The 27,738-nt window shown below is 47.6% G+C and overlaps 1 protein-coding gene across 3 annotated transcripts in view; it reads left to right on the top strand.

Moving 5' to 3' along the window:
- Positions 1-27,049, top strand: part of tnrc18 (trinucleotide repeat containing 18) — a 34,651-nt gene extending 7,602 nt beyond the window's left edge. Inside the window, exons 3-30 of one of the 3 annotated variants that reach the window (XM_011603743.2) lie at positions 2,340-2,480; positions 4,479-4,583; positions 5,079-6,740; positions 8,764-8,851; positions 8,949-9,178; positions 9,577-9,723; positions 9,815-9,999; positions 10,507-10,921; positions 11,126-12,079; positions 12,219-12,364; positions 12,448-12,581; positions 12,661-12,774; positions 12,997-13,171; positions 13,258-13,570; positions 14,143-14,355; positions 16,968-17,150; positions 17,481-17,926; positions 18,338-18,466; positions 18,900-19,044; positions 19,138-19,255; positions 19,338-19,413; positions 19,535-19,643; positions 19,896-20,012; positions 20,206-20,349; positions 20,747-22,371; positions 22,965-23,201; positions 23,304-23,378; positions 23,673-27,049. In XM_011603743.2, the coding sequence (XP_011602045.2) occupies positions 2,340-2,480; positions 4,479-4,583; positions 5,079-6,740; positions 8,764-8,851; positions 8,949-9,178; positions 9,577-9,723; positions 9,815-9,999; positions 10,507-10,921; positions 11,126-12,079; positions 12,219-12,364; positions 12,448-12,581; positions 12,661-12,774; positions 12,997-13,171; positions 13,258-13,570; positions 14,143-14,355; positions 16,968-17,150; positions 17,481-17,926; positions 18,338-18,466; positions 18,900-19,044; positions 19,138-19,255; positions 19,338-19,413; positions 19,535-19,643; positions 19,896-20,012; positions 20,206-20,349; positions 20,747-22,371; positions 22,965-23,201; positions 23,304-23,378; positions 23,673-23,879 (8,633 nt within the window). In that variant the 3' untranslated portion in view covers positions 23,880-27,049. The remainder of the gene's footprint in view (positions 1-2,339; positions 2,481-4,478; positions 4,584-5,078; positions 6,741-8,763; positions 8,852-8,948; positions 9,179-9,576; positions 9,724-9,814; positions 10,000-10,506; positions 10,922-11,125; positions 12,080-12,218; positions 12,365-12,447; positions 12,582-12,660; positions 12,775-12,996; positions 13,172-13,257; positions 13,571-14,142; positions 14,356-16,967; positions 17,151-17,480; positions 17,927-18,337; positions 18,467-18,899; positions 19,045-19,137; positions 19,256-19,337; positions 19,414-19,534; positions 19,644-19,895; positions 20,013-20,205; positions 20,350-20,746; positions 22,372-22,964; positions 23,202-23,303; positions 23,379-23,672) is intronic. The other 2 variants (XM_029835855.1, XM_029835856.1) reach the window with 2 other exon arrangements.
- Positions 27,050-27,738: the final 689 nt, after the last annotated feature.

The raw sequence follows: 27,738 nt of genomic DNA, 5'->3' as shown, positions 1-27,738 counted from the left end.
TTAAAGCGGCAGCAGCGTGATTTGTGATATTTATGTTGAACTTCCTACTCCCGCTCTCCTCCCTCCTTGGCCTTGGATGCATTTCTGACGTGCCAACTACATATTGACACACCAAGCACGCTCTCGTGGTGCAATATTTAGTGCACATCAAACAGACTTTGTAACGTTCAGTCTGCACATGTTGATACAGTGATAAGGAGACATTTGCAATATACCGTACAGCTCTAGTTAGACTGTAATCTCTGGTTGCACAGGAGTGTGTGTGTGTGTGTGTGTGTGGACCTGCTTGCACATTAATATACTGTGACTGATGACTAATTACAGGCTGTGGCTGCACCTGGGCACCCTCTCCTGCCTGCATATATCCCCCACGTCCCGCATATGTTTGTGACTGGCCGCGCTGTTGTGCACGTGTAACCTATCTGAGTGTTTATTTATTTGTGTGTGTTGAACCCCCTGTGGCCTCTCTGACTCAAAGGCCATTCACTGTAAACCCACACAGACTAGCTTACACACGTCACTGGGCACACAGCAGTGGTGTGCAACCCCCTCCCCCCCCAGAGTTGGGTCTGTGGGGTTTTCGGTGCACAGAAAATGACATCGCTCGTACTGGGGGGGGGTGAGCGAGGAGGGTTTAAATGACGCTGGAATAGATGCAGAAGAAGTCAAGAGTACAGCACGCCTCTCAAGAATCCCACAGGACCAGTGCAGACGCTCACACTGGGTCCCTTTCCCCCCCCCCCCTCGCAGCCTTTCCCCCACACACATGGTTAGTTTTATCAGAGTAATGGCTGTGCTGTGCATTCAGTAATGGCCTGGGTGGGGGACCTCAGAAAAACACCAAGCCTCTCCCAGGTCTCCCAGCCTTCTGATTGGAAGAGACAGTAATGGGTCAAGGGGACAAAGTTTACTAATGGTAGAATTTGGATGTGCCGACCAGGAGGCGGAGCCTAACAAAGGCGAGTTTATTGGAGGCATCCAATAATGACATCATGCCACATCATTTGTGGTTTATTGTAAACCTCACGCTGATGCAGCAGTTTTCACTGGTGGTGTAAAAATGCTTTAAATAACGGTAGGTGATCTTCCTGTTGCGGGCAGTTTTGCCACAAAGAATCCTGACGGCAAATCTTGTTATTAAAGACCAAGTCCAAACTAAAGGGCTGATCCGACATGTTTCCTGTATAAATAGTGCGGCCCACTGTGCTTTCAATTTCTTGATTGTGCCCACTCATCAATGTTATGATGACCTGCTGCATCGAAACACTGAAAGCTAAAGATTTCTAGCCTATGTTTGGCGAGTGAATTATTCATGGTATAATGTACAATGTGGAGCGCTGCTGCATTATTTAATAGCCTGGCCTCAAGACCCTGGAGGGCGGTCCAGGGTCCACACTCCCAAGAGGTTCAATTTTGCACATTTTAAAGTTAAATGCATCAGTCTGGTAAACTCCAAGAGCAGATTAGGATCTCATGAACAGCGTCCCAACCGATTAAACAGTTTAAGAGCTAAAAGAACCTAACTATGCTGCCATTGTACCTCCTCTTTTTAATTTCCAACAGCGTGTTTGCTTCACTTTCTAAACATTGGTGCTGCTTTTTATTATAATGTCTGGAGCATGCGGAGGGAGAAATGAAGAGCTTAGAGTTATGTAAACGTCCAAGTTGGTAGAAATGTCTGCTGTTTATTTAATGTGCTGTCAGGAGCGCTCTGCATCCTCTCTGCTCATGACGTGGAGCCACAACCCCCTCACATCACCAACGGGCCCCTCCCGTGCTCCACTCCCCACCACTGTTTGCCATTAATCCCTTCAATGAAATGGTGTATTTAGACCATCCATAACAATCTTGTGGCAAAAAGTGTTATTTGGAATTGAAATTAAATTCAACATTTCAGCACTTCAGTACAGATGGGAGCAATAACAAATAACACGTAACAAGGAAACCTTTTAAAATAAAGAACACAACAATTGGATTACGCCAAATTAAATTGGGTGATTAGATGACTCCGATTAGAGTTGGAGAGTAGATGTGATCTGATTAGTGTGTGAGGGTTACCACACACCATTCACTCCTGTGGTTTTTGTGGTTTGTATGAGGCGGCGAACATTGAGCGAGCGCACCTCCCATGTTCAGCCTGTCTGTGGTGTGTTGATAGCCCGTTCACGGTGACGCAGTAATAATGTGATTACAATGGACTCGCTGAGCTATGACCTATCAGCACATATTGATTGGGCAGCGCACACACGCAAACAAGCAGGGAAAGTGATGAGCGTGCACAGTGTAAATCGGTTGTCTTATTTTCATGACTGACCAACGTCATCCATTCTTCTACGCAGGCGATGGCTTCCCAGCAGGCTCCAGTCCCTTCCTGTCAGGTTATCCGGGCCCCTCCCCCTTGACCTCTGACCCTTCCTACAGGTCGGCCAACTCCAGCAGTCTGCAGATGGCTCAGCTTTGGGCTTCACACGCTCACGATGGTAAACCACCATATGCCTCAGCCAACACTTTCATTTCTCCATCTCTTTCTGTCTCCGGCGCACTTCTTATATCCTCAAAGACACAGGCAGCGTTATATTTTTATTTGTCACAACGAGCTCCTGTCCAAAGCCCAGGAGGCTTGTTCCTTTCCCTTTCATTGCTTCCACCAATGGCATCCTGTTCCATTTCTGTCCCCCTGCTGCTGGCTGTGCTCTTGGCTCTGTCCTATATGCATCTCATTTTCCCTGTCCTCCACCTGTCTTCCACTCACGCCTGTCATACATGACTGTAATCTATCCCCCGTGCCCCGTGTTCTTTTTTTAAGCTTTCTGTCCAATATGTACTTTGTCTTTGGCTATATCTACTCTCCAACTTGTCCATGACATCGTTTTCTGACCTATGAGTTCCAGAAATATATATGTGTGTGTGTATTTGTCCTCTCAGCGTTTGTGCTCTGGCCTGTTCACTGAGTGAATTAATTTTTGTTCGCATTGTGCTCCCTCCTGTCCTTCTGGGCCTCCTTATCAAATCTCATGGGTGTAGAAGGTCAGGCAGGACCGCATCTCACCAGGCATTCTATCGTAGTAAAGAGAGAGGTGAACAGATTCCATTTCAGATTCAGTTAGAAACTGATTGCATCGTCTTTGTGACACAGAGGCGTCTCCAAACACAGCAAATAACATGGTGTGTCATTCGATTTAAGATTTAGTCTCCGTCTTCCACTGTGTGGACAGTTCAAGGACAACAGCTTCCAGCTCTGTTGGTCGTCTTGCCGTTGTTCAGCTTTTAAATCACACTATAGAATAAACCGTATAAACACGGCGGCGCGTCGCAGTTATTTAAGTTATTCCAAGGCCTCCTGATCGCCCTCTTGTGGCCGACTGCAGTAAGAGACCACACTAACTCTTCCCACAATATTTTAGAGGGCACACGGGCCCAATCTGAGATTAGGATGGCTATTAGGTATAATAAAGGAAGTTCTGAAATATATTTCCTGGTGGAGAACTCTTCTTCTCTTGTCTCATTTTCCTCTTACCCATCTTTGACTATTTTTGCTTCTTATTTCGCCCCAGGATTTTTTTTGTTTGTTTTGAAAGAGCTATTTTGAGTGTGGAACTGTGTTCTCCAACAGTTACTGCTGGAATGAGAGCGTATCCTTCAGAATGTGAGGATGGGGAATGTTTTGCCCTTTGGGTGGGTGTTGATCTGTGTTGCTTGGGGCCTGTTTCAACAGCCAGCTCAGCATCAACAGAGAGAAATTAGAGGTGTTACACCAGGCACATGGTTTTGTCTATATTAAGATCTGGTCTCCGAGGGCAGCAGCTGGCTGTTGGGCAAACTTAGGCTGACCACTTTAACAATCTTTACAAATGGCCCGATGCTTGCCAATTCTGTGTTGTTAGTATGAGGTATTTTTTAAGGAGGAAAAAGTGATTTGAGTTCATCCTTTTGACTTGTTATGTCAACCTTGTATCAGCTCATTTCCAGTGCTGTAAAGTGATCGTTGTTGACATACGATGAAGGAATGTTTGTACAAGGCAGTTGTAAATTAGAATTATAATGTAATAAAACCAAAGATCTACATTTATACCATATTATTGTCCTGGAAATATATGTAGACTAGACTATGTGTCAAGGTGAAAGGTGTTGGGGGAAAACCCATTTTGTGACAGCTGGGCCCACACGAGGCACAAATACAGCCGTCCCCTCTGAAACGATCGCTAAATAGCAAAGAACCCACCCTTATTCAAATGCCATTTTTGACCCCTTACAATGAGCCAGTTGTACTTTGTTACCACTTTGCAATGACATATGTTATGGGCTGGCTTGTTCGAACCAGGAAATCTCAAACGGTATGCCTGTGAAACCTTGAGATTAGATTAAATGATACAGGAGGGTTAAAAATCAAGTTTATTGGAGTAAAGCAGAAGTCCAGTCTGGCTTGTTTTCGTACAGCAGGATTTGACGTGATGAAGTGTTTTTCTGCGCCCCTCCAGGCTATGCTCCTCTGTCGAGCAGTCTGTACTCCAGTCCCTACCTGTCACTGGGCCACCTGGATCCTCCCACGCTCTCCCAGCACCCTCTGTACGACTCGCACAAAGGTCAGTACCTGACATCATGCAAGAGTGGCCGACTTTCAGTCCTTGTCCTCTTCTTTCCTGTGGTTATAAACGTGATAGAGAAGTATTTTTAACTAGAGGTATTCATTTAGCTGCAGATCTGTGCAGAACATTCAAGATACTAATGACTGCCTTTCCTTTTATTATATTTGGCTGTTGCTGCTTTCATGGTTTATGTGGTTGATGTTTCAATTCCTGCAATACTTTGAACTATTTCTGACAATGTGCCCCAGTTTGTTTTGAATCTTGTCATAATTTCACATTTGTAAACATTTACTGGTAATTAAAGCTCTTCCTTTGAATTACTGGTGACCCACTTTTTTGTAGTACTTTGGTCTTTTTGGTGTCAAACCTGGGAAAAGACCAGGTTTGATTTGAATTGCGCTAAAACGTAGCATTATCTGTATATGTTCACTCAATTGTGTTTGTTTTGTGCATCTTCTAGAAAGAGGCTCATTTTGTATTTTTGTGTTCTAGAGGGGTTTTACATGCCAGCTTCCCTCAACCCGTTGCACCTCCACCCCCCATCTGCACTACCAGCCACCCCATCCATTTCCACACCCTCGCAGAAGACATCCCGCGAAGTGATTAGGGATCGGCACTACCGTGGCGAGAGAGACAAGGAGCGAGAGCGTTCACGGGAAGAGCCGAGGCCGCACAGCGTGGTGGACCTGACGCAGGACGCGCGAGGCGAGGAGGAGCGCAGGGCGAGGAGCGGCGATCGGGACACGGAGAGAGAGCGGGACAGAGACGCAGAACGGGACATTTGGTCCTTTCACCCCCGTCACCACCAGCAGAAGTCGTACTCGCAGCCTTCCGCATCGGAGCACAGGCAGTCACCTCCACGGCCCACCAGTAGATTCCATGGACCCGAAACGGACCGAGGGGGTCCGGATGAAGTGCACCACGGCCAAAACTCGAACACTATCTCGGACAGACATTGGACAGGCAGGAATGATTCTCTGTCCGCAGGCGCCGTCCACATTTCCTACGCCCACCCACCTGCACTACAGCCCTCTGCGGTCAGCCTGCCCCACCCCTCTACACCCAGAGAGCTTATCAGAGAGCAGCGAGTCATCGCGCCAACATATGTGCCTTCTGTGGAGGTTTACGATGAGCGGACCGGGCCCATTCAGATCGCATCACAGGCCCGTGACAACAAACACAGGGACAGGGAGCGAGACAGAAACAGAGAGAGGGAGGGTCAGAGGTTACCCGAGAGGAGCCTGATGGAGCATCCCCGACTCTCCAGTGACTCGGGCAATCAAAGAGAGGAAGGTTCCATCATATGTTCTAATGGATCCATCTCTAATCGGGGACAGGACACTTCTCACTCTTCCAGTCAATCAAGGTTCAGTCCGGAAACCAGGGAGATCCCCAAACACTCGCTCCGATTGGGCATAGAGCGAGCAGGGGCGGAATCTAAGTGGAATACCATCAGCCCTTTAGCAAACTATGCCACCAGTCACATGGCTGCCCTGGCAGCCCAACACGGACACACACTATCCTCGTCACAGAACCAGCAGTCACACACACAAATGGCCCGTTCGCCCCACACGGCACAGTGGTCAAGCAACAGTTCGCACTCCACCCACAGTCATTCCCCTCAAACGCACACCTCCCCGCATGGACACGCAGCCGAGGAGGGGAGTCAGAGACGCTTCCTGGAGCCTTCCACCCTCTACCGACCCAGTGGCTCACTGGGACCCAGTGGCGGCGAGCGAGGCAGGGGGGGGAATCCAGATCCTAAAGAGGTGTCAGCCATGCAGAGCCTGATTAAATACAGTGGAAACTTTACTGCTGAAGGCTCGGGATCCTCCAGACACAGCGCAGACAACAGAGGAGCGTTCGGGGGTCTCGGTTGCATCAGGTCCGAAGCAGAAAGGGAGAGGGAGCGAGAGAGGGAGAGGGACAAAGACAGGGAAAAGCTGGCATTGAGGATTCCTCCACCATTGAAGAGGGACCCAGAGCGACCGGACAGCGCCCGCTCATTTACCCGTGAGGGGGAGGGAGAGGTTCGCCATCCTCCGGTTGGCATCGCCGTGGCCGTGGCCCGGCAGAGGGACAGTGGGAGCAGCAGTAAACAGGCAAGCGGACCTTCAGATGCACAGAGAACCATCCTGCAGTCATCCATTAAAGGTAACTAAACGTTGCTTTTGCATTGTTTATCTGGAACATCATTGTTGGCCCCTTAACAAAACCGTGTCATTTAGGTGACATTTAAAAAAAATATTTTATCAGTTACAATCAAGGAAATTTTAAAAAGATCAAGGGATAATTGAAAACATTTCCAAATACAATTGCTGCTTATGCATTCTGATGTCTGCTCTCCGAACCGCAGTGCTGGGAACTCGGATCCCTTTGGTTAAATCAAGCAAGTGCAAATGAATCCTCATCGCACATCTCATGAATAATGAACGACTCATTTTCCTCCCAGTCAAAGTCATGTTCCCTCAGCCCTGACTTTTGTGGTGTTCATGCATGTAACGTGATTGGAATGGAAACTAATTACGCTGTGTGTTTTAAAGCAAAGCTCCTCGGAGGGTATGTGGGCTTTCTCTAAGGCTTGTCCTGCTATGCACTTTTTTTGTGCAAGGTCATTCAGCTACATTGTTCCTTCTCTATCAGTGCCCTCTTCATCCTCGCCCCCGCCAAGCTTACTCCTTTTCTTTGGTCTTTTTTTGTAGCACTACTCTCTCCTCGTCCCACCACGGCCTCCTCTCTTTCTCCACTCTTTTCTTGAACCTCAAGTCCCCCCCCCCCCTTCCTGCATTAAGCATATTGTCAGAGAGCAGCTTAAAGTGACAAACAAGCCTTGAATTACAATAAGACCAGGGCTGCGTTGCTAAGCAATGAATCAGCGATGAAGTGTTGGTGTGTCTTTGTGTGCACGCATGTATAGGAGTTAAAATAATAACAGATGTTTGTGTGTTGGCACTGATATCCCTGTTTATTGTGGTATAGGCCTGACACAACTCTTGCAATTGCAATGTTCTTTTTTTAACAGCAATAAAGTCGTCTTTTCACAGTTTCACACATGAAAATCAAAGCACATTGGGAAAAAAAATTCTCAGAAAGTGGTACTACTATTTAAAATAAGAGGATTTAAATCGTTTACACATTCATAATGTAATAGATTGGAATATCTTATGACTTAAAAAAAAATAAGTGTTATAGCATTCACAGTGATCAATGTAAAAGGAGACGGATGTGATCACTTTAAGAGGTTTGTGGTGCGTTTCTGCACTTGAGCAGAGTGACTGAGCTTAAGTAGCATTAGTCTGTCATGCCAAGAAGATCCCTGAATAAACAACAGATTTACCCATAAAACACAAACAAATGGACTGCTAGATGGGGCAAATGGGGAGGGCGAGTGAAGTGATAAGAGCTGGCTGTAGATCAATAAGGAGATAGAGCAGGAGTGAGGGGGATGTTTGGAAGTGAGTGTGATGTGATTGGAGGAGGAGGAGGAGGAGGAGGAGGGCATTTCCAGCGCAGCTCCTGGGCTCTCTGTTTCAGAGGAACGCGTGGGGCTGGCTTCCTGGAACAGTCCCAACATCTTTTCCCGTGAAGGCTGTCAGAGTTTGTTTCCCCCTACCTTGTTCCTTTGTAGGCTGCACACATTCACGCATTAATGTGAAACATTCAGCTCTGTTGTATAAAACATTTCTGCCGTTCGGGGGCCTTCAGTCAGAGCTGATGGGGTGGAAGAGGTTTGGAGATTGGTGTGAGAGGAGCGGCTCCTCATGTTTATTCTAGAGTGCTTCAGATGGATGCTGCTGCCTTTTTTGCTCCATCTCTTCATGCCATTTGCTTTCGACTCTCATAGTAGGCAGCTTGTTGTGTGTGTGTTTTGTGTTGCTCACGTGTCTGTGGCACGAGACTAATAACTGATTAGAGCTGACACTCGAAGCAAGAGCTCACTCCTCTTGTTGGTCTGTTTATGATTACTCAGACCATCTCTCTTTCCAAGTTCGACACTGCGTTGTGTCGCCCTAACGCCGCCAGCATCGCTGCTTTTTCTCCCCTTCTGCCACCACACATCTTTCCAGGCCTGCTGATACCGAGTGTGTCTTTCCGACAGCTGGAGCGCCGCATGTTTGTCTATTAAATGTACAACTGGGGCTTAAAAGATTTTTCTGTCTACCCAAATGCATCACAGATGAGGAGCGAGGTGAAGAGCGTACTCGTCACAATGACGACAGACTCATGGCTGTTCGACTGGAGCGTGACCAGGAGAAGGTGCTCAGGTAAGTGTTGCCATTTAGCACCTCGGAGTTTGTAGACGCGTTTAGTTAGCGTCACTTTTCTGCTGCATCATTGTAAATATGTCTTGTTTATTTCCAGAGAGTCCAAAGAACTGGCAGAAATAACTCAAATGCACCCTCCCCCGTTGTCGAGCGGCTTGACGCCCAGTTTGATGACCCCGAGCCTCATGACCCCCAACCTTATGGTAACAGGCGGAGCTGCCCTGGCAGGGGCAGGACGGTGGCCTCCTGAACCCTCAACTCTGTCCTCTCACCCCTGGATGTCTCGGCCCGGAGCTCCTCCAGTTTGGCTTTCCAGCTCCCCATACAGTAAGTAGATGTAATGTGTATGTAATTGAACCCCTGTTGCATCTTCCCCCAAATCTTTTTTCATGTAATGGATAAAGCCAGGTCTGTATTTGAGCTCAGCTATCATGTGCAGTTATTTGTCTGATTCTTATTAGGCTTATGAGTCTCTTTCAGTCCTTTATTTATAGCAGTGACAAATCGTTATGAATGCTAGGCTTGCTCTTTCAATTGGAGCAACAGCAAATGCAGATTCCTTTGTCCAGTCATCTTTTACGGTTCGACTTTCGGAGGCATTCCTGTTGCTCCAAATCTATACGCGTGCTTTTATGAGGTCAGATAGTCTAAAACGGATCATTTATAGATGTGTTCTATACTGTAACAGTATGGGTCCTATAACTCATTCATTTGTCGTTCTGCAGGCCTGGGTCCATCTTCACTCCACCAAACGCTTCCACCAGGATACCCACCATCTCTTCCAGGCTCCATATCCCCTGCCTACCAGTTTGCCAGAGACCCACAGTCTGGACAGTTGATAGTCATCCCCACAGAGCACCTGCCACACTATGGTAATGCCTGTGCTGTCTGTGGGTCTAAAGGATGATGTCAGCATTTCTTCTGACCGTGTGTCTTTTCTCTTCCCCTTTTAATGCTTTAAAGGTGGTGACGTAATTGAGCGTGGAGGCCCCGTGTGGTCAGGGATGTACCCTCCAGGAAGCTCTTTGCAACACGCTGCCCAGCTGCAGCTCCTCTCCCAGCAACAAATGCTGCGGCAGCAGGAGCTGCTCATGATCCAGCAGCATACAGCACAGGTCCTAGAGCTGCAGAGGAATGCACAATTCGTGGTAAGTAGATTCAGTTAGTACACACACGCCACAAACTGGCATATAATAAAGCAGACGGTAATATATGGGAGGTGTTGGCAGCACAAAGAATTTGTAGATGATGTAATTAGAGTGTAAAATTGTTTTACACACTTGTCCCATCTTCTTAACCAGTTTATCCCTTTTGGGGACATGGGGAGGGCGCACAATGGGGGAAGGCAGGTCCACCCCTAGATGAGTCGCCAGTTCATTGCAGGGCCCTATATGAGCAGTTGTAGGTTTAGTACCTTGTACCTCGTCAATGCTCTAAAGGTGCATAAATAATGAGCTGTCATTTTAATTGTAGGTTACATGGTTACATTTAGGCTTCCTTTCCTATTTATGTGATGATTTAAGGCTAATTATACTTAACCTGCAGAGCTGTGTGCACATATAAAGAGCTTAAGCATGCAGTAATATTTATTCCCTGATTAACAGTCACTTCTTGTATGCTGCTTATGTGTTAACCATACCTCTACCTTGTTTTAGGAGCGTTTAAAGGCCACAGAGCACCGACCAGAGACGGAAGACAAAACAGACAAGCGGAATGCAGACCCCAAGCCCCGCCTATCCTCAATATCATCCACATCTCCTTTACCTGTCATGCACCCCCACAAACGTCGTCCTCCTTCCCACTCACCTACACCATCCACCTCCTCCCCGACCCCACTACCTCCGGTCCCCTCACCGGTGACCGCCCTCAAATCAGAAGACAGCGGACAGAGGCCTTTGTCTCACCCACCCACGCCCCTGGCTCACCCGGCTTCCCCGCGCTCTGCCTCTCCACCCCCATCCTCACCCCGGCAGCCTAAACAGGAGGCGGCAGAGGAGGGGGACCTGGGTCAGCAGGAGCTGAGAAGTGCACAGAAACCCGCGTCAGGACCTTTTCAAGGCATATACTCAGGTGAACAAAGTAGCACAAATCTTGTACAGTGCAACTTGCATCTTTTTTTTTAAATGAAACTGGCACAGAAGCAGGCTTTTTTTGGGTCATAACGGCTTCATAAGGGTTCCCGAAGCTGTATTTACCAATTAAATCAAAGTCATATGTGATGATTTCATACTACACAGTAACTGATTACTGTATTTTTCTTTATTGATACATCAGATCTCCCTCCAGGTTACCCATTTCAGTCCATCACTGCCCCGTTTGGTTCGCCTCTTCCTCCGTATCGCATTTCGGCACCTGCAGCGGCCACTGCAGACGTCGTCCCCGTCCACCGATCCCGCTCTCCTCTTTCTCCGGCCTCTTTGCCTTTGGCAGAATTGCATTCGCGGCTTCTGGAAACGGATGCCAAGCTACAGAAACGGGAGCTGTCAAAGATGCCATATCTCAAGCAGGAAACTGGGACAGTGCAGCGTCGGCACGATGTTGTGTCCGAGTCTCCGAGTCCTCTTTGTCGCAGCTGCAGCCCCATGTTAGCCAAGCAGGACAAAGAGGGTGTTGGGGACATCACAAAACCTCAACGGCTTCCCCTACATGTGTCCAGCCCCTCCTCACAACAACTTGAAAGGCAGGAAGATGTCCAGAAGGAGGAAAAGGAGGGTGGGCCAATCAAAATGGAACTGTCATCTTATTCATGTGAAGCATCTTACCCCCTACCTCCTCCACTCACCCAAGCCCAGCCTAAACCAGAAGTTATCAGGGCTCCAGAAGGATATCTATCATGGACTGCTGCAGATTCAGAAACCCAGGAATCTGCTCTCGTGTCACAAGAGCAAACTTCTACCTCAGCGTGCGCAGAAAAACGGCCAGATGCTGCGATCAGCCTCCTCGCCCCCAGTCAGAGAGACATTTTGAGTGACTCTTCCGTATCTTCTCCTGCCATCTTGAACTCAATGGTGCCCAGCCCCGAGGACCCCATGGCAGGGATGTTTGCTCTGCTAACTGCCAGCGAGATGGCAAAAGCTCAACCCTGCGCGCCTGCTCCGACGCTCACAACACAGATGGTGCTACCAGACTGTAGTAACACCGGGGCCCTGGAGATGGTGGCGCTGGAGGGCATGGCCCTGCTTAGTCAGGTGGCCCAACAGGAAATGGAACCCCTGAGCCAGGATGAAGGCGAGTTGACTAAAATGATGATAGGATCGCCAGTTTCTAATTTGCAGATTTAAAATAGGGATCATTATTTTTCTCTCATTACTGTTTACAAATGAATGTAAATACTCAAATGTTTTAATTTCCTCTGCTTCCTGACCAGATGCTGAATTAAAGGGTCTGGACTGTCTTCTTGAAGCAAGCAGACAGATCTTGTTAGAGGCCATTGAGAAACAGTCACACATCGATTTGCCCAGAACACTAGATTCAAGCAAGAAGTACAGCTGGAGGCAGAGGAAGGAAGAGCCGGTACGGTGCAGACAAACGCCGATCGTTCGAAGATAAAAATGTGCCCGTCTGGAAAATGTGATGCTTTCATCTGGTCCCTTCAGCTGTTTGGTAAAATGTCTCTGGATGTGCTGGATGCGGTAGAAGTGGAATACCGCGTCCACTTGTCTGAGCTGCAGAAGACCTACAAGGAGAAGCAGAGAGATCTGAGCAAACTGCAGCGACGCAGAGACAAGCGGTGAGTGATGCCACTTTAGCTCACCACCACGTGCACGGTGGAGCAACTGTGCTCATCACATTCACTGCGTGTGCACCAGGGAGCGGCGGCAGCAGGAGGATGAGAGGAGGAGCCTGAGCAGACGTGGAAGAGGGCGACCCAGGAAGAGGACACACTTGACCGCACCCCTGAAAATGGACAATAGGCCTGGAAAGTGAGTCAAATAATCCCATTTTTGTGTTTTAATCCATTATTCTGATGACGGTTTTTCTAATGCAGACCCACTGATGACATTTTGACATGAATACTCGTGAATAAATGAACCAGAATAAACAATTTTAGATTCAGTCAGTACAGAGTTGGTGTGTGTTGTATTTGCATCATTGATATTGTGATAAAAGCAGCCAAGCACTGAGTTTCTATCTTTCATGCTTAGGGTGGGAAGATCAGTGCAGTACTCTGAGGACTCTGAAACTGGGGACGGACAGAGGAAGAGGTTTCGGCTGTCCAGAGAAGAGGAAGAGATGGAAGCTGGGATTGGAGATGTGAAGAAGAAGAAAAAGAAGAAAAGCCGTCCTGACCAGGAACCATCCACCAGTCATACTTTGGAGGTAGGCTGCAAAGACCCTTGCTACGTTTTATTTTAGAATTAGTTTGAATAAATCAGGTGAGTTATTTATTTATTCACTTTCTGCAGGGGTTGAAGGTGAAGCGCAGCCATTTGTGCGAGCAGGAGCAGCTGGCTTCAGACCTGGACAGAGCTCTTTCGCTCTCACAGCTCGGCTCACTCGCATCGGCCCCCAAACTTTCCAGCAGCTCCAAGTCAGAGAAGTTGAAGGGCAAGCCCGGGGACTTTCAGATGAAGGAGCATGATGTCCACTCATCCACCAAAGCAGGGAAGCACAAGCTGGCTGCCAAGTTGTCTTCGCAGAGCGTCCAGAAGGTCAAAGGTCAGAAGAAGACTTCTTTGTTTTCTTCTGTGAGATCAGAGCTCAGCAGCTGCTCCAACAGTGAGTACCTGACCCCCCCCCCCCCCCCCCCCCCCCCCCCCGACTTCAACTGATGTTGTCTTGAACTGATAGAATTCAAGTAATGCCCTAATGTGCCTTCATTCCCACTGTGACAAGATTCTGTTTATTTCAGGCTCTGGTGATAACACACATCCAAAATAATGCAGTCTTTCTTTATAGGATTGCAGAAATTACTGAGTTGGAACTCTTGTTATTGTGGGGGGGTGTGTTTGTCACCATTCTAAGAAAAAAACACCAGGATGCTGATCCAAATACTGGTGTTAAAGTCTTCTACCAACTTAGAAGCCAGCACAAACAGCCTGTTCCCATTTAGAACCACTGTATAGCCACCTAGCTGTGGGGCTGACTGCACCAGTGACATTTCAATTAATCATCTTTTTTCCACCCTCTTCTTTCAAACGTACTTATTTACAAGCATGAAAACTCATCTACCTCATCCATAAAGATCTGTTGACATTCCTTCCAGGTCATGCTACTGAGGTTGAGGGAAAATCTTCTTGGTGTCTAAAACTTTGCTTCGTGAATCATTAACCATACTTTCTCCGCACCAGACTCGGATTCAGAGGAGCAGAATTTTACTCAAGGGGGCTGGCCCCCTTTCTCGGGGATGCGTTCCCATGGCAACCTGAGCAGAAAGAGGCGGTCCGCGTCGTCGCTGACGTCCCTGCTGTCCAGCCAGAAGTCCCAGAAGAAGAAACACAAGCACTTATCCCTGTTGCTGGAGGAGGCAGACCTCAGTTCCTCTGACGACTCCTTCGATCAAGGTTACTGACCAAATCTTAAAGCTCCTTGCCGCTCACTGTCCCGTCACACGACGACGTGTCTCTGAGCCTCGCCACATCTTGTGTCTGTGGCCACACTGTGCTGCGGCAGCTTTTTTCAGACTCTTCTTTGGCACGACCATCATCTACCTCTCTTGCTGCTGGCTTCTGTGCAAAAGTTGCCTTTAAAAAGTTTACCAATTTTATGGTGTTTTTATTGCCTGGATTGCAAACTATTTTCTGTAGCATTTGTACATTCAAATATTGTGTGAATTGTGAGATTTTTTTTTTTTTCTCATAAATTTGTATTGCAGTTTGGTACCAATAAGATTTATTAAAGGTGTTGATTTGATTGGCACAGAAAGCAAAGCGCTGTGGTCCTTGTGTCTGCTTCATCTGTCTGTCTGTCTGTCTGTCTGTCCCCGCCTGTCTGTCTAGCTGCCACTGCACTTCACACATCCTTTAGATCGCTCCATTTGTCAAATATCCCTTCAGTTTTCTCTGTAAACGGGGCTGAATTTCAAGTTTACTTATTGGGGGAAACTGAAAAACTGCATGATTTGTTCAGAGCACGCAGCTAAATCTGATAGGTCAGATGAAACATTTACTTCCTGGTCAGTTTTCAACCTTCAAATAAAGGAAAAATTGAGTGTTGCTTTTGAATTTTTTGATGTGAATATTTTTTTTTAACATTGCAATGTTTTTTTTCTTTTTTAATTCAAATCCTCAATCCTGCTGCCAAACAACGTCAATGTTGGGGATATTTGGACAAAAGAGCTCCACCTGTGTCTACTAAACCTTCAAATAACCCTTTTCCCTTTACCCTCCTCTCGCAGACACCTTGCTCAGTCTTCTCACCTTCCCTCAAACCCTGTCGTACCCATGATGCTTTTAGTGTCTCTCAGCCTGTTCCGTGTGCTTGAGCTACTGCTGCAACGTTACCGAAGCTTGGCTATGACTAGCGCAGCCTTTCAGCCTACGCTACCTCGCCGCCGCTAGTCTACGCTGAGGCTAAAGCTTTGCTTGAGCTTGACTGTGCTAAGGCCAGGCTACGCTACGGCTAGGCTCCGCCCTCGCCGCTGCGCTGTCCTGCCCCACCCTGCCTGAGGCCACACCCCTGTCACCTGCTCTGTAAGTAGATGGGGCCCTCTATATTCTTTGATCTCTAACTTGGGCTATGCTGAAATCAAAGTACTTTTTTTTCCCTTCTCTTTTGCACATTTATTATTTTCTAAGAAATTAAGCACATTAACAAGCCATGGTGCCTGAGCAGAGCTGCTCCTAATGGCTTGTAAAAGTCTAAAGGAAGACATGATGCACTATGGGGACAGAGGATGTACCCAAGGTTCATCATTCCAGCATTACTCAAGGGGCCTCACAGGGCTGTCCTCTCAGAGCCTGTCTGTTCTGTTCTGTTTGCTGCAGTTAACAGTGGATTTACAGTATAACATGCTGATCTGGCTCCAAAAGTTGAAAATTTGTATTTCATTTTAATCCTCTTGATTATTAGATGCACATGATTTTAACTGCCAAAGTTTTCTGCAGTAGTATCAGTTCTTGGTGATAAAAGAAGCATTTATACTGTGCATCCACCCTCAACGTTAACCTTCTAACCCTTAGAAAAACACCTCTGTTCATTTGTTGGACTGCTGCGAACACCACATCTAACCAAGAGTGTCCGTATAGAGTCAATGATGTAGGTTTTGATTTTTGTCTTGGACAACACACAGATTTCAGACTAAATCAATATTCTCAGCAGCTGTAAGAATGTCTGCGCATTGCTGTCAGGCTTTTCATGCATGTTGCAAATGTTTTTCTCTACTGGTCCGTTGATATCTTTGAATGTAGAGGTGTGTATCCATGGAGAACGCTTGCTCCAGGGTCCCATTGGTTGTTACACAGAGCTCCCTTTTGCCTTTAAATTTAGTTTAGCATATTAGAATTATTTTTTTTGACAGTTTTATTGTTCATTCACAGTTACACCCTGAAGCCTTTGGACAATGACACAGTCTTTTTTTTTTTTTTTACTTCTGTACATTGTCAGATTTGGTTTGGCATAATGTGTGGGATTGAAGTGCAGACTTTCACCATCTAAGTTTCCCTAAAAAGTGCAACTATCGTACAGGTATTACAGCCATGATTGAAATTTTATGTAATTGGTTAAAAATCATATCCAGGCAGTGACTATCTGAAATTAAGGGAGTTAATCCCATCGTGCTCTTGTATGTTTTTTGTTTATTTGATCAGATATTGACGATGGCTTGAATACTAACATACCTATCTAGATGATACCTATCCAGATGTTGTATGGAGCTTTTCTTCCATTCTTTAAAGATACACCTTCTTCCATTTTGTCCTAGAGCTTTGGATTATCACAGTACACATGCCAGTCCAGGTCCTGATGACAACTCGGCATTTGTGAAACCTCTTAAAACTGCACTTTGGTCACATCTTCAATTGTATCATATCCCCTCTGATGTGGCGTCGTCGTCCTGTTCTGTTGAAACCCAACTGTTTGAGTCTTTGAGATACAGTTTAATGTCTTTTGATGGGCTGATTTTGGTCTAGAATGTAAGACATAGTGACCTGAGCTGAAAACCTTCTTCCTACAACAGAAACCTCAGTGGAGGAGGAGGATGATGATGATGACGAGGATGAATCAGACTCGGACTATGAGGGCTGTGAGGAGAGCGGCCTGGGTCTGCTGGCCAGGTTTGCAGCCAGTGCCCTTCCTGTCAGCTCCACCCCGATGACCCTTCACCATGAGGGCAAACACCGCAGCAGGCAGAGCACTCTGGGTAATACCAGCATTTTAAAGCTTTTAGAAGTGTTGCACAGCTGTGCTAAAGGAAAGAAAAGCAGCACTTCAGCCCATTACACTCTATTTCTGCTTTTTGTACTGCCTGTGACCTCTCAACTTCAGGAATTATATTATTGATTCATGCTTAGATATACTTCCATTTATAACTGTTACATCAGGGTTCATGTAATGATACAAATTTGAATTATTTATTAGTGTCAAACAGATTCACAGGGGTATTCATTTGAAAATATTACCACCTCCATTTATGCAAAGAGTCCTTCTGCACAGTGAGTTCATGTGTGGACCCTGTGACCTTCTCCCCCAGGGTCGTTGGAGTGCGAGTGGTCCGACTCTGGCTCGGACCTGCGGCTGAGGAAGTTCCCGTCTCTGCTGCACGGTAAACGCTCCGCCCCAGAACTTCCCCTGCTGCCCCCCGCAAACTGCCGGATCGACCAGACCAGCACCCCAAAGCGGGATGAGGCGCTTGCAGTCAAAAGCAAGCCCCTCCCCAAACCGCGCCCCTCGCCTCGTTCGCCACGGACATTCAGCTTCGACCTGGGCTCGGCCGTCGGAGGCTTCAGCGAGGACGACGCCTGGACTCGACGGAGGAGCGAGAGGATTTTCCTCCACGACGCCAACGCCTCAGCCAGTCAGCCAGCGGTGCACGCCAGTCAGAGCTGCTCCTCCAGCTCGGCCCCGCCTCTCAGCTCAAAACCACCCTCCAGACCCAAACCCCCAGCACCCAACCGAGATAGCAAAGACGGGATAAAAGTACGTCAACAATTGATCTGGTCTTAAGATGAGGGTGACTGACAGTGTCCCCGCTCTGTTGTTGTCCCGTCCTCTGTTTGCTCCTCATCGTTTTCGTCACTTCTGTCCTCCTCCGTTGTCTGGTTCCCTCTCATCTCTTTTGTCTCCCGTGACACCTCTCTGTGTCAGAGTGTTTAAATGTGTGTGTCAGTGCCAGCAGGGTTTCCCAGTACTTCAGTCGCTGCAGCACTCCCCTGCTGTCTGTGTCATGTTGATGACAAGAAAGGACAACTGCAGGCGGCCTGACACCATTCTGTGCTCACACTGTGTGTGGGTGTGTGTGTTTGTCTGCGTGTGTGTCCAGGAATCTGCATCAGATCCTAATCTTTTATATGCACAGTTTAATGTTTTTTGTGACTTTTAAAAATGCAGAAGAAGAAGCCAAAGGATTCTCCTCTGCCAGTGAGTCCGGCTTCAGTGTGCAGTCCCATCAAAGACGGCCCTCTGAGTCTCGGTCCGTCACGCAAGAGCCACCCAAAATCCAAGAACAAGGCCAGAGAGGTGGGTGAAATTAGAGCTCCGGAGTTATCGCGCGTGTGATCTGATAATCCTGTAAAAAACCTGTAAAACCCCAACAACATTTTTATTAGACCCAAGTGAAAAAACACGCACTTTCCTCGTGATTAAGTATGGAGAATGTTTATCACTTGGTTTGCATTAGCGTCCATTTGCAACGTCCAAAACTCAAGTTTGTTTTGGAAACACTTGTTCACTTGTGTGAAGAGCTGAGAGGAGGTTGTGTGTACGGTGACATAATAGTTGTAACCTGATGTTTCAATTTCAAATTTTTGATTCAATATCTGGTGCAGTAGCCTTGTGTGTGGGTAAAATATCACAAATAAACCTCATGCAGCCGCACAATTCCATCCACATCTGGATTTCAAAACCATTGAGCGACAGTCTTAAATAAAAGTGCACATCAATCTTCTTGCAGCCTTCCAGGGGGGCTGTGAGTCGCTTGATGGAGAGCATGGCGGCGGACGAAGATTTTGAGCCCAACCAGGACAGCAGCTTCAGCGAAGATGAACTCCTCCCACGACGAAACAGCAGCAGCATATCGGAGAGGTCCTCAACACCCGGTTAGTATAGAGAGAAAACCTGCTGCTTCCAGACACAGATCGCACCGTAAACAACAGCATCTTCTTCTATTTGAACGTGTTGTTGGCGTTCAGCTCCAGTGCAGTGCGTGCTCGATAAGGATTCGCTCGTGGACGGATTAAGAGTTCTGATTCCAATGGACGACCAGCTGCTCTACGCAGGTCACGTCAACACTGTCCACTCACCTGACATGTAAGTCGTGTTCACAATTGGCTCTCCTCTCATCTAGAAAACATTTGAATCAAAGAATCATTTAACACCCCCCCCCCTGCAGATACAGTGTGGTGGTGGAGGGGGAGCGAGGGAACCGACCGCACATCTACTGCTTGGAACAGCTGCTGCAGGAGGCTGTGAGTAAAGTGTGGCATTTCAGTATTTACAGAAAGCACAACACTCCACGTGTCGAGCTGCTGCTGAGATCTGAGAACGCTTTGAGGATAGTAGTAGCATCTCTTCATTCTGCGTGTGCAGATCATTGATGTGAAGCCTCCCTCTGTGCGCTACCTCCCAGAGGGCACCCGCATAGCTGCCTACTGGAGCCAGCAGTACCGCTGCCTTTACCCCGGCACTGTCGTCAACGGTATGGAAACGACAAAAAAATATTTATTGAAGCTGGCAAAGCAAATGCAACTGTTACAACAGTCCGCACTGGATAACACAGCATATTTTAATATCCAGAAGATCCAGATGGCAATTTTAACCCTTTCATTTTAGTGATACTACAATCAAACTATACAAATTGACTGGATCACACACATTACATTGCTTGTTAAATATATACCGTATATATATATATATATATATATATATATATATACACGTCTTCCAACAGGAAGTTCAGATATCGATGAGAATGATGATCTCATCACAGTGGAGTTTGATGACGGTGACACAGGCCGCATCCCCCTCTCCCACATCAGACTGCTGCCACCAGACTACAAGATCCACTGTGAGTTCACACACATGAAGACAAACTCTGGTGCGCTTGGGAAAGTTAAGCTGCTTTTTTGTATGCTTGTTCATTGAGGACATTTAGACATTAACTTTTGCCTCATCTGAGTAGTTGTCCACGAAATAGTGAAAGCTTCAGAAGCAGGAGTTGCTCTAAATCGTTCATCTTTTGTCGTCGTCTTTGTGTCCAGGCGCTGAGCCCTCCCCTGCACTGCTTGTGGCCAGTTGCTCCAGGAAAAGAGTCCGCAAATGCAGCAAAGACGCTGGACCAAAGCCAGAGGAGGCCGCTCCTAAAATCAAAGGAAAACCTGGTCGCAAACCCAAACCCAAGCCAGGTGGTTAGAATTTTCTGAGCTGACCCGGGGATGGAGAAAATATTTTCTTTTAACAGAATTTAAGTGTCTAAAGTAGAGATTTGTGTATTCCTTAAAGAGTGATTAATCCTTCCACAAAGCCTATTGAACACGTTTGGGTTACACCTGTCATTTTCAATCAAACATTTGTTCAAAACGGTCATTTGCAGCTGCTGACACTGGCCGTGGTTCTGCTGTGTGAGCAGTTCTTAAGGGCAGCGTTTATACTTTGTTTCATTGCTGATGTATGCACCCTCCTCACCACGTCCAGACCACAGAAATCATAAGGCCGCACTAAGAAAATGTCAGCAAATCTCGTTCTCCATTTAGAAGGTTGTAGAGATGTTAACTATTCCTCCTTTTTTTCTTTATGTTCCAGATTCTGCTCTGAATCCAGATGGCCGAGAGAAAGCTGATCCTCCATCTTCCTCCACCCAAACCACAGAGAGACCCCAGGCTCCAGGCAAATCGTCCCAGGACAGAAGCTCCTCTGTCCAGAAGGCAGCTCAGGAGAAGCCCCAGTCTGCATCTCGACCACTACTAGGGAGTCAAGGAAAAACAAGCCTCAAAAGCCCCATCACATCTCCCACAAGCAGTCCCTCCCTTTCAAACTCTGTACCCAGGAAGCCCAATTCAGCCCAGAATCCTCCTCCCAAGCCTGGGCGAACCCTCCCTCTGTCCCTCTACCCCTCCACATACGGGAAGGTCCTGACCGTGGACCTTTACAGCGAGCCTAACCTCAGCTCGTACAACAGCCAGCGCAGAGAGAACAGCAGCAGCATCAGTCTGAACACCAACGCCAGTAGACCTCCATCCAGGCCCAGCATGCCGTCATCTGCGGCTGCAACAAAAACAAACTCATCATCAGTATCCAAAACTAAATCCTCATCAGACCACCACAGCAGCCCCAGGTCCAGCCTCATCGCTAGCACCATCTCCAGACTGTCAACGGGTAAACCTGTCTCCACCATTAGCCCTAGACCTCCATCATCACTGCCTTCATCCTCTTCCACCCCCAGACCCAAACTGAAGATGCCGTCCGACCAGCTGGCCCCCAGACCTCGACCCAAATGCAGCTCAGGTCAAAATGAGATCAGTGTGAGGAGGAAGCCCACATCTGCAGAGCCCCTTGTCAAGCTTGACCATGAAGGCGTCACCTCCCCCAAGACCAAGAAGACCAAGGCCCTGATGCTGCTGGAGGGTCAGGGTGCCAGGCGAGAGCACACACCCATCATGGCCACCAATCAGAAACCGCTAAAGGCTAAAGTGTGCGACAGAGAGACAGGCCCACCTGAGGAAGACCCCAACTACAAGGCAGCAGTGCTTAGTAAGGAGAAGGCAGAGAACCATGGGAGGCAGGAAATGAGCACCAAAGATGACTCGCAGAGTAGCAGCAGCTCCGAGTCTGAGGAAGAAGTCCAGAAAGGCAACATCAAGATAAAGAAGAAGTGCACCTCAACTTGCTCCTCCTCCTCTTCGTCCTGCTCTGGTTCCTCCTCCTCCTCCTCATCTTCGTCCTCGTCCTCGTCGTCCTCGTCCACTGATGACTCCTCGAGCAGCTCGGATGAAGAGAGGCCCTCAACGCCACCTCTAGGCCCAGCGCCCTCTCCTCCACTTCTGGACAAAGTCAAGGAAGAGGTGAAAGAAGATGACGAGGAAGAGATGAAGACAGAAGACCAGACAAAACTGGAGGAAGAAGAGTCGTCTCCTCCTTCAGACTCCCCTTCCTGTTCCCCCTCACCTTCTCCTGCTGCCTCTGTTCCTGCTAAATCTCCCAAACCAGCCACTGGCAAAGGTTCTGGGCAGAGGGGCCGTCCTCCAAAGCCTAAGACCTGTGGTGGGGAGGGCAAGGTGGGAAGACCGAAACGGAGAGAGGGGGTCCACCTCCCAACAACCAAGGAGCTGGCCAAGCGTCAGAGGCTTCCCAGTGTGGAAAATAGACCCAAGATATCGGCTTTTCTTCCTGCCAGACAGCTCTGGAAGTGGTTTGGAAAACCAACCCAGGTGAGAAGCAATTCCTACAATCATCTACACGTTTAAATGGGTCGCGTGACACTGTCAGACGAATTTTTCAATAATTAGGAGAATTTGGGGCACTCAAAATGTCTCTGAGGAAACTCCGACCTTCTTAGCATGTCCTGATGCTGCCGCGTATTCCTGGGAGGTTTTTTTTTAAAACCCGCTGAGGCAGTTTCAGAAAGGCCGGCTCAACGACCAGGACATGTGCAGGTGCAGCGAAGGACGTCGGTAAAAATAGAATTAACGTTGCGCAGTTGCCTAGTTCAAACCATGAGCGAGGAGGTAAAACCCCAGAAGCAGCTGAGGGTCAGAGGTTGGGATTGGCTCCTCCTTCCTCTCTGGTGTTTTATGGGATGTTTCAGCTAAGTAAAAATAAATATTGGCAGTGCTGCACTCTGGTATTTGACATGGGTGACATGGACTGTGTTGCCACCTACTGGCCTGGCATGTCTCTGCGTGTGTGTCTATAATATTTTATAAAGTTGGGATGAGTGAAAGGGATTTTTATTTCTTTAAATGGAGGTGGTAAATGTCTGCACTCACTCACGGATCCACGTGCCCTTTTTCCCCCCCTGCAGCGGCGGGGCATGAAGGGGAAGGCGAAGAAGCTCTTCTACAAGGCCATCGTGCGAGGCCGGGAGATGATCCGCATCGGCGACTGCGCCGTCTTCCTGTCGGCCGGCCGGCCGAACCTGCCTTTCATCGGCCGCATCCAGAGCATGTGGGAATCATGGGGCAGCAACATGGTTGTCAGGGTCAACTGGTTCTACCATCCGGAGGAGACGAACCCCGGCAAGAAGCTCACAGACAAGAAGGTGAACGATTCGCTGAACAATATAGTGGCCAAAACCAGATTAATCTTCACCTGATAGGTTTTTGTGTGAGACTGATTCCAGTCTGACTCATTTGCTCCCCAGAACTGGGATCAGATGTGTGGTCAGTCGTTGCCAGCAGCTCTGCACTCGTCCATCCAGAGAAAAGACTTCATGGAGGTGAGCGACAGTTGAAACGGCTTCTTCAACGCTGAACTTGTTTTTGATTCTCACTTCTTCTTTTTTTTTTTTTAAATCATGACATCAGTGAATTCTGGTGAGGTAGTTTAATTAAGATCAATATTAGCTGGAAGATGATACAGCATCAAGTAACAAAAGCTGAAAACCGAGTTTACGCGATCCTCTTTAAATAGTTTTCTTAAACGACTGTAACTCTGACAGCCGTTGCTCGCTCGGTTGTGTTGCTCAACGTTCCCGCCACATTAAGCCAGAGGGCTTTTCTCCCCGCCACAGCGCGCCCTCTACCAGTCCTCCCACAGCGACGAGAACGACGTCCAGACCATCAGCCACAAGTGCCTGGTGGTCAGCGTGGAGGAGTACGAGCAGATGACCCACACCCGCCGCTACGCAGACAGCGAAGATCTGTACTACCTGGCCGGCACCTACGAGCCCACCACCGGCATGATCTTCAACACCGACGGCGTCCCGGTCGTCTGCTGAGCACACGCACGGTGGAGCTCATCAAGAGTCGCTAACAACCAAACCCAGGACGGGACGGGAGGCAACGTCGGACCCCCGCCGGAGACTCACCGCGAGATCTTTCTTAGTCTAATCACTGACGCCCGCTGTTGACGGACACGGCCGGATCTCCACGGCTCTGATGTCACCACACACTTTGGACGGACTGTCTTGGACAGCCAGCACCACACAGACACTAGACAGTATTAGACCATATCGACTAACGTTTGCACACAGTTAACACACACACGCCGCTCGCTGTGTGTGTGTGAGAGCTTCAAACTACACACAAGCACGTCATCCCTGTAAATAGCAACTCCATGAGCGCATCTCCTGCCTGCACGTGTAAATATTCCCCTTCATGTTATCCCCACAGCTATATAGAGGAAAACCTGAGTGTTTATTTTCCTGTAATAGATTTATGTCAGAGTACTTTTTTTGTAAAAGAGGTGAACAGTCGAGAAGCTTTAATGAACTGTGAACGCCGATGACACAGGAGCGAGACCCGTTTCTGTCCGTCCACCGCCGTCGGGTGGACAGCGTTACGGCCCGACAAACACGCCGGCGATGTGACGTTGTGCTTATGATGTAGCCGTGGTGATGTTACAGTCGTGTTACCGTCTCATGTAATGTACCTAGCGAACAGCAGGACCGACAGACGCGAACGGACGCGGCGGGACGCGCAGAGCGAGAGGTGGACGCGGCTGTCCAACAGAGAGCACTTAAACAAATGGAAGCCCTTTGACAATCCTCGCCCGGGCGGGCGCACCGGCCTGCGCGTTACAAAATCGTTTGGCTCCCTCGGAGACTCAGGCTTGAAGAGAAGAACAGAGGGGGAGGAAGAAATGTACAGTTTGAACCGCATCCGCCATCCTCATCCCGAAGGAAAAATCCACCTTGAAAACACTGTCAGTGTGAAAGCTAATTGGCTGTCGCACCCGCAGCCTCCGAGGGTGGATTCTTCCTCCTTTTTTTTTTTTTTTTTTTTTTTTTTTTGAATATTGTTATTGAAGACGTTGTACACACACACGGCGGTCTCCAGGATGCATCAAGGTCACGGCACTGATGTAAGCATGCAGCTGCCAGCACTGATTAGCTGATGAATATAATTCAATTCCAGGAGACGTCTTCAGCACTTTGGCTTCATTCATTTAATTTGGCTGCAGCGTTTTTAACCTCTAAATGTCCTGCGTGCCGTGCAATGTCGTTCTGTTCCGCTTCCAAGTCCTGAGTTTGAACACTTTTCACCCCTCCACCCCCACCCGCCCCCCACCCCTAGCGATCGGCTTTGACGCGAGTGCACTTTGAATACAGAAGAGCCTTTTTTTGTCTTCCTGCACAGTATCTACTAAATCCCTCCCGCCACGGCCTCTCCTCTGCCCCCTTCAGACACAATCGACGCCACCCTGTCCCCATTCTTGTCTCACGAAAGCTGCTTATACATTTTTTGCGTGCCTAGCTAAACTCTCTCTTTTTTTTTGAGTGAGACTGATGAATGTTTTGCTCAGGGTTGTGAGTGTTTGGGCGGCCTTACTCTCCCTGGCCTTATGATAATGCTCGCCAAAATTCTCCTTCTTTAGCCCCGCCCCTTGAGGTATAATCACATTACCACCACCACCCCAGCGTCTGCTGACAATGGCAGATTAATGAATTATATCTTAACCAACCCTGAGTTCCTGCACTCTTAAATCACTTAGCTACTCTAGTGTGTATAGAGTTTGTGTCAGTATCTATATAAAGTATATCTAATCTGTGATTATCATATTGATTTTATGATTCCTGCCACATTGCCGGCCCTCTGCCTCGCTGCAGACTGAAGATTGTCTTGTTGATATTCAATGGTTAAATATTTTCTACTCTTCTTTCTTTTCTTTTTTTTAGCTCTTCTGGTTACGTAAGGGTCTGATTTGTATTAAATATATAGAATATAGCTAATTTTTACTCTCTGATTGCTACAGAATGTCCCAGTATGTTTATTTTAACGTTAAGCTGACACCTTCCCAACATGTGACACACGGGCCAGATTGTGTGCACGTATAGAAGCCACCCAGGTCTGATGTGATGCTGCTAGTCTTTGTGTCCTGACAGTGGTTTAAACTGCTGCGCAGTGTTTACCGATCGTTAAGCGGCTGCCCGAAGCTCCTGCAAACTGAAATCAAGAAGTTCAACAGCTAAAGGGACGGTCTGCCACAAACGGATGCGTGGCCCTGGGAGTGTGATGGTACACGGGCCGCACGCTGTTTGCAGAGTGAACACGTTAAAGTGCCCGTTATGAATGTCTGTTTACCCCCCAAGCTGCTGACCGCAGCCCTCCCCCACCCCCAGCCCCGGTGTGTGATAAGATAACACTCTTACCTCCCCGGTATTACACACACACACATAAAAACACAGACGCACACCAGCCTGTTAAAGTGTGTTGTTGCCTTTCAATCTCTATTACGCTGTGTCTCCATCCCAAGCCCAGCCTGAGGCCTTCAAACAGGGTCCAACAAGTTAACACACTCTCACACTCATCGCCCACGCCTTCACGTTCACCCGCTGTCATGTTTTAAAAGCATGATTTGTGCATGTTCTTTTTCTTATCATGTTCTGTGTACTGCTTTCAGATTTGTGTACATATTATTGCATGATTTATTTCTTCTTGCTTCCCCTCTCTGAACAATCATTCACACCTCTCAAGCAATACTGCTGACTGGCACTGGGAGCTAGCTGCTAGAGAGAGAGAGAGAGAGAGATTGGAGTGTAATTGGAGAGAGAGAGAGAGAGAGGTGGACTGGAGGCTGGTTCTTCGTCTGCTGTTCCTTCAGTATCGTTATTGTCCTGTTACAGAAAAAAAAAGAAAGATTATTTTGAAAATAAATAGAAGAAATCATCTAAGTTTTGTAAATGAAGCTTCACCAGGGAGAGGAGAGAAACCACCAGAGTATACTTTGTACACATCTAATCTTGTATAAATGCAAAAAAAAAAAAGGCTAGATTTTAGAGATGGATCTGAAGCAGATGTACCCCGTCGCTCTATACTGTACGTGTAAGGAACCCTTTCTTTTCCCGTTTTTTTTACAGACAGCAACCACAGTTGTCAGTGTTTCTTTTTACGATTGTTTCAGTAATTCGATATTTTATAGTCGATCAATAAACAGATGCAACTGTAATATGCTTTGATGTTTTGATTTTGGACACAGTTCTTCATTGGTGTGCCTCGTTTGTCGCCCGTTTGGCTGATTCAGCCTTACATTAAGAAAGCAACAACAAAACAAAGATACACTACGGATTTAAAGAGCGTCCGTTTACAAAGGGCTTCTTTATCTTTTGAACGGGATGTGGTGGATTAGCGTAGCATTAATTTAGAATAACAAATCCTGGATTTGTTGGCATCTGGGGGTGAGAAAACAGATGGCTAGAAAATGTCCCCCATCGCTGGTGTGAAGAGCAGAAGTGTTTAAAGGCAGTGAAGTTTATTTCTGCTTGTCTACTCGTCTGCCGCGCAACACGCTAGCGCCCACGTAGGGGGACCCGCGTCAGTGTTTACACAGAAATCCTGCATGAAAAGAGTGATTTGGTGCGCCAGAGTTGTTACTACTGACTCTGAAAAGTGAAAAGTACACCTTTGTGTATTTGACTGTCAAGAGATTATTGAGCATCCTCTGCCTTTAGTGTAAGAAGGAGGGGGAGTATTTATTTAATGGGTAGCAGTTGCCAAGCAACCAGCAAGGATCCATGAAGTGTTCCCAGCAGATAAACTGCATGTTGTCGTATCAGCTTATACAAAGTGAGTCGAAATCTGGCATCTCAATGATTCCTGGAAGTGTGTTTTTATTTCATATTGAGGTCGGGCAGCCTT

Source organism: Takifugu rubripes, chromosome 5, assembly GCF_901000725.2.
Source record: "Takifugu rubripes chromosome 5, fTakRub1.2, whole genome shotgun sequence".
Taxonomy (NCBI): Eukaryota; Metazoa; Chordata; class Actinopteri; order Tetraodontiformes; family Tetraodontidae; genus Takifugu; species Takifugu rubripes.
Note: the sequence above shows the minus strand (reverse complement) of the source record. Positions and strands in the feature narration are given on the sequence as shown.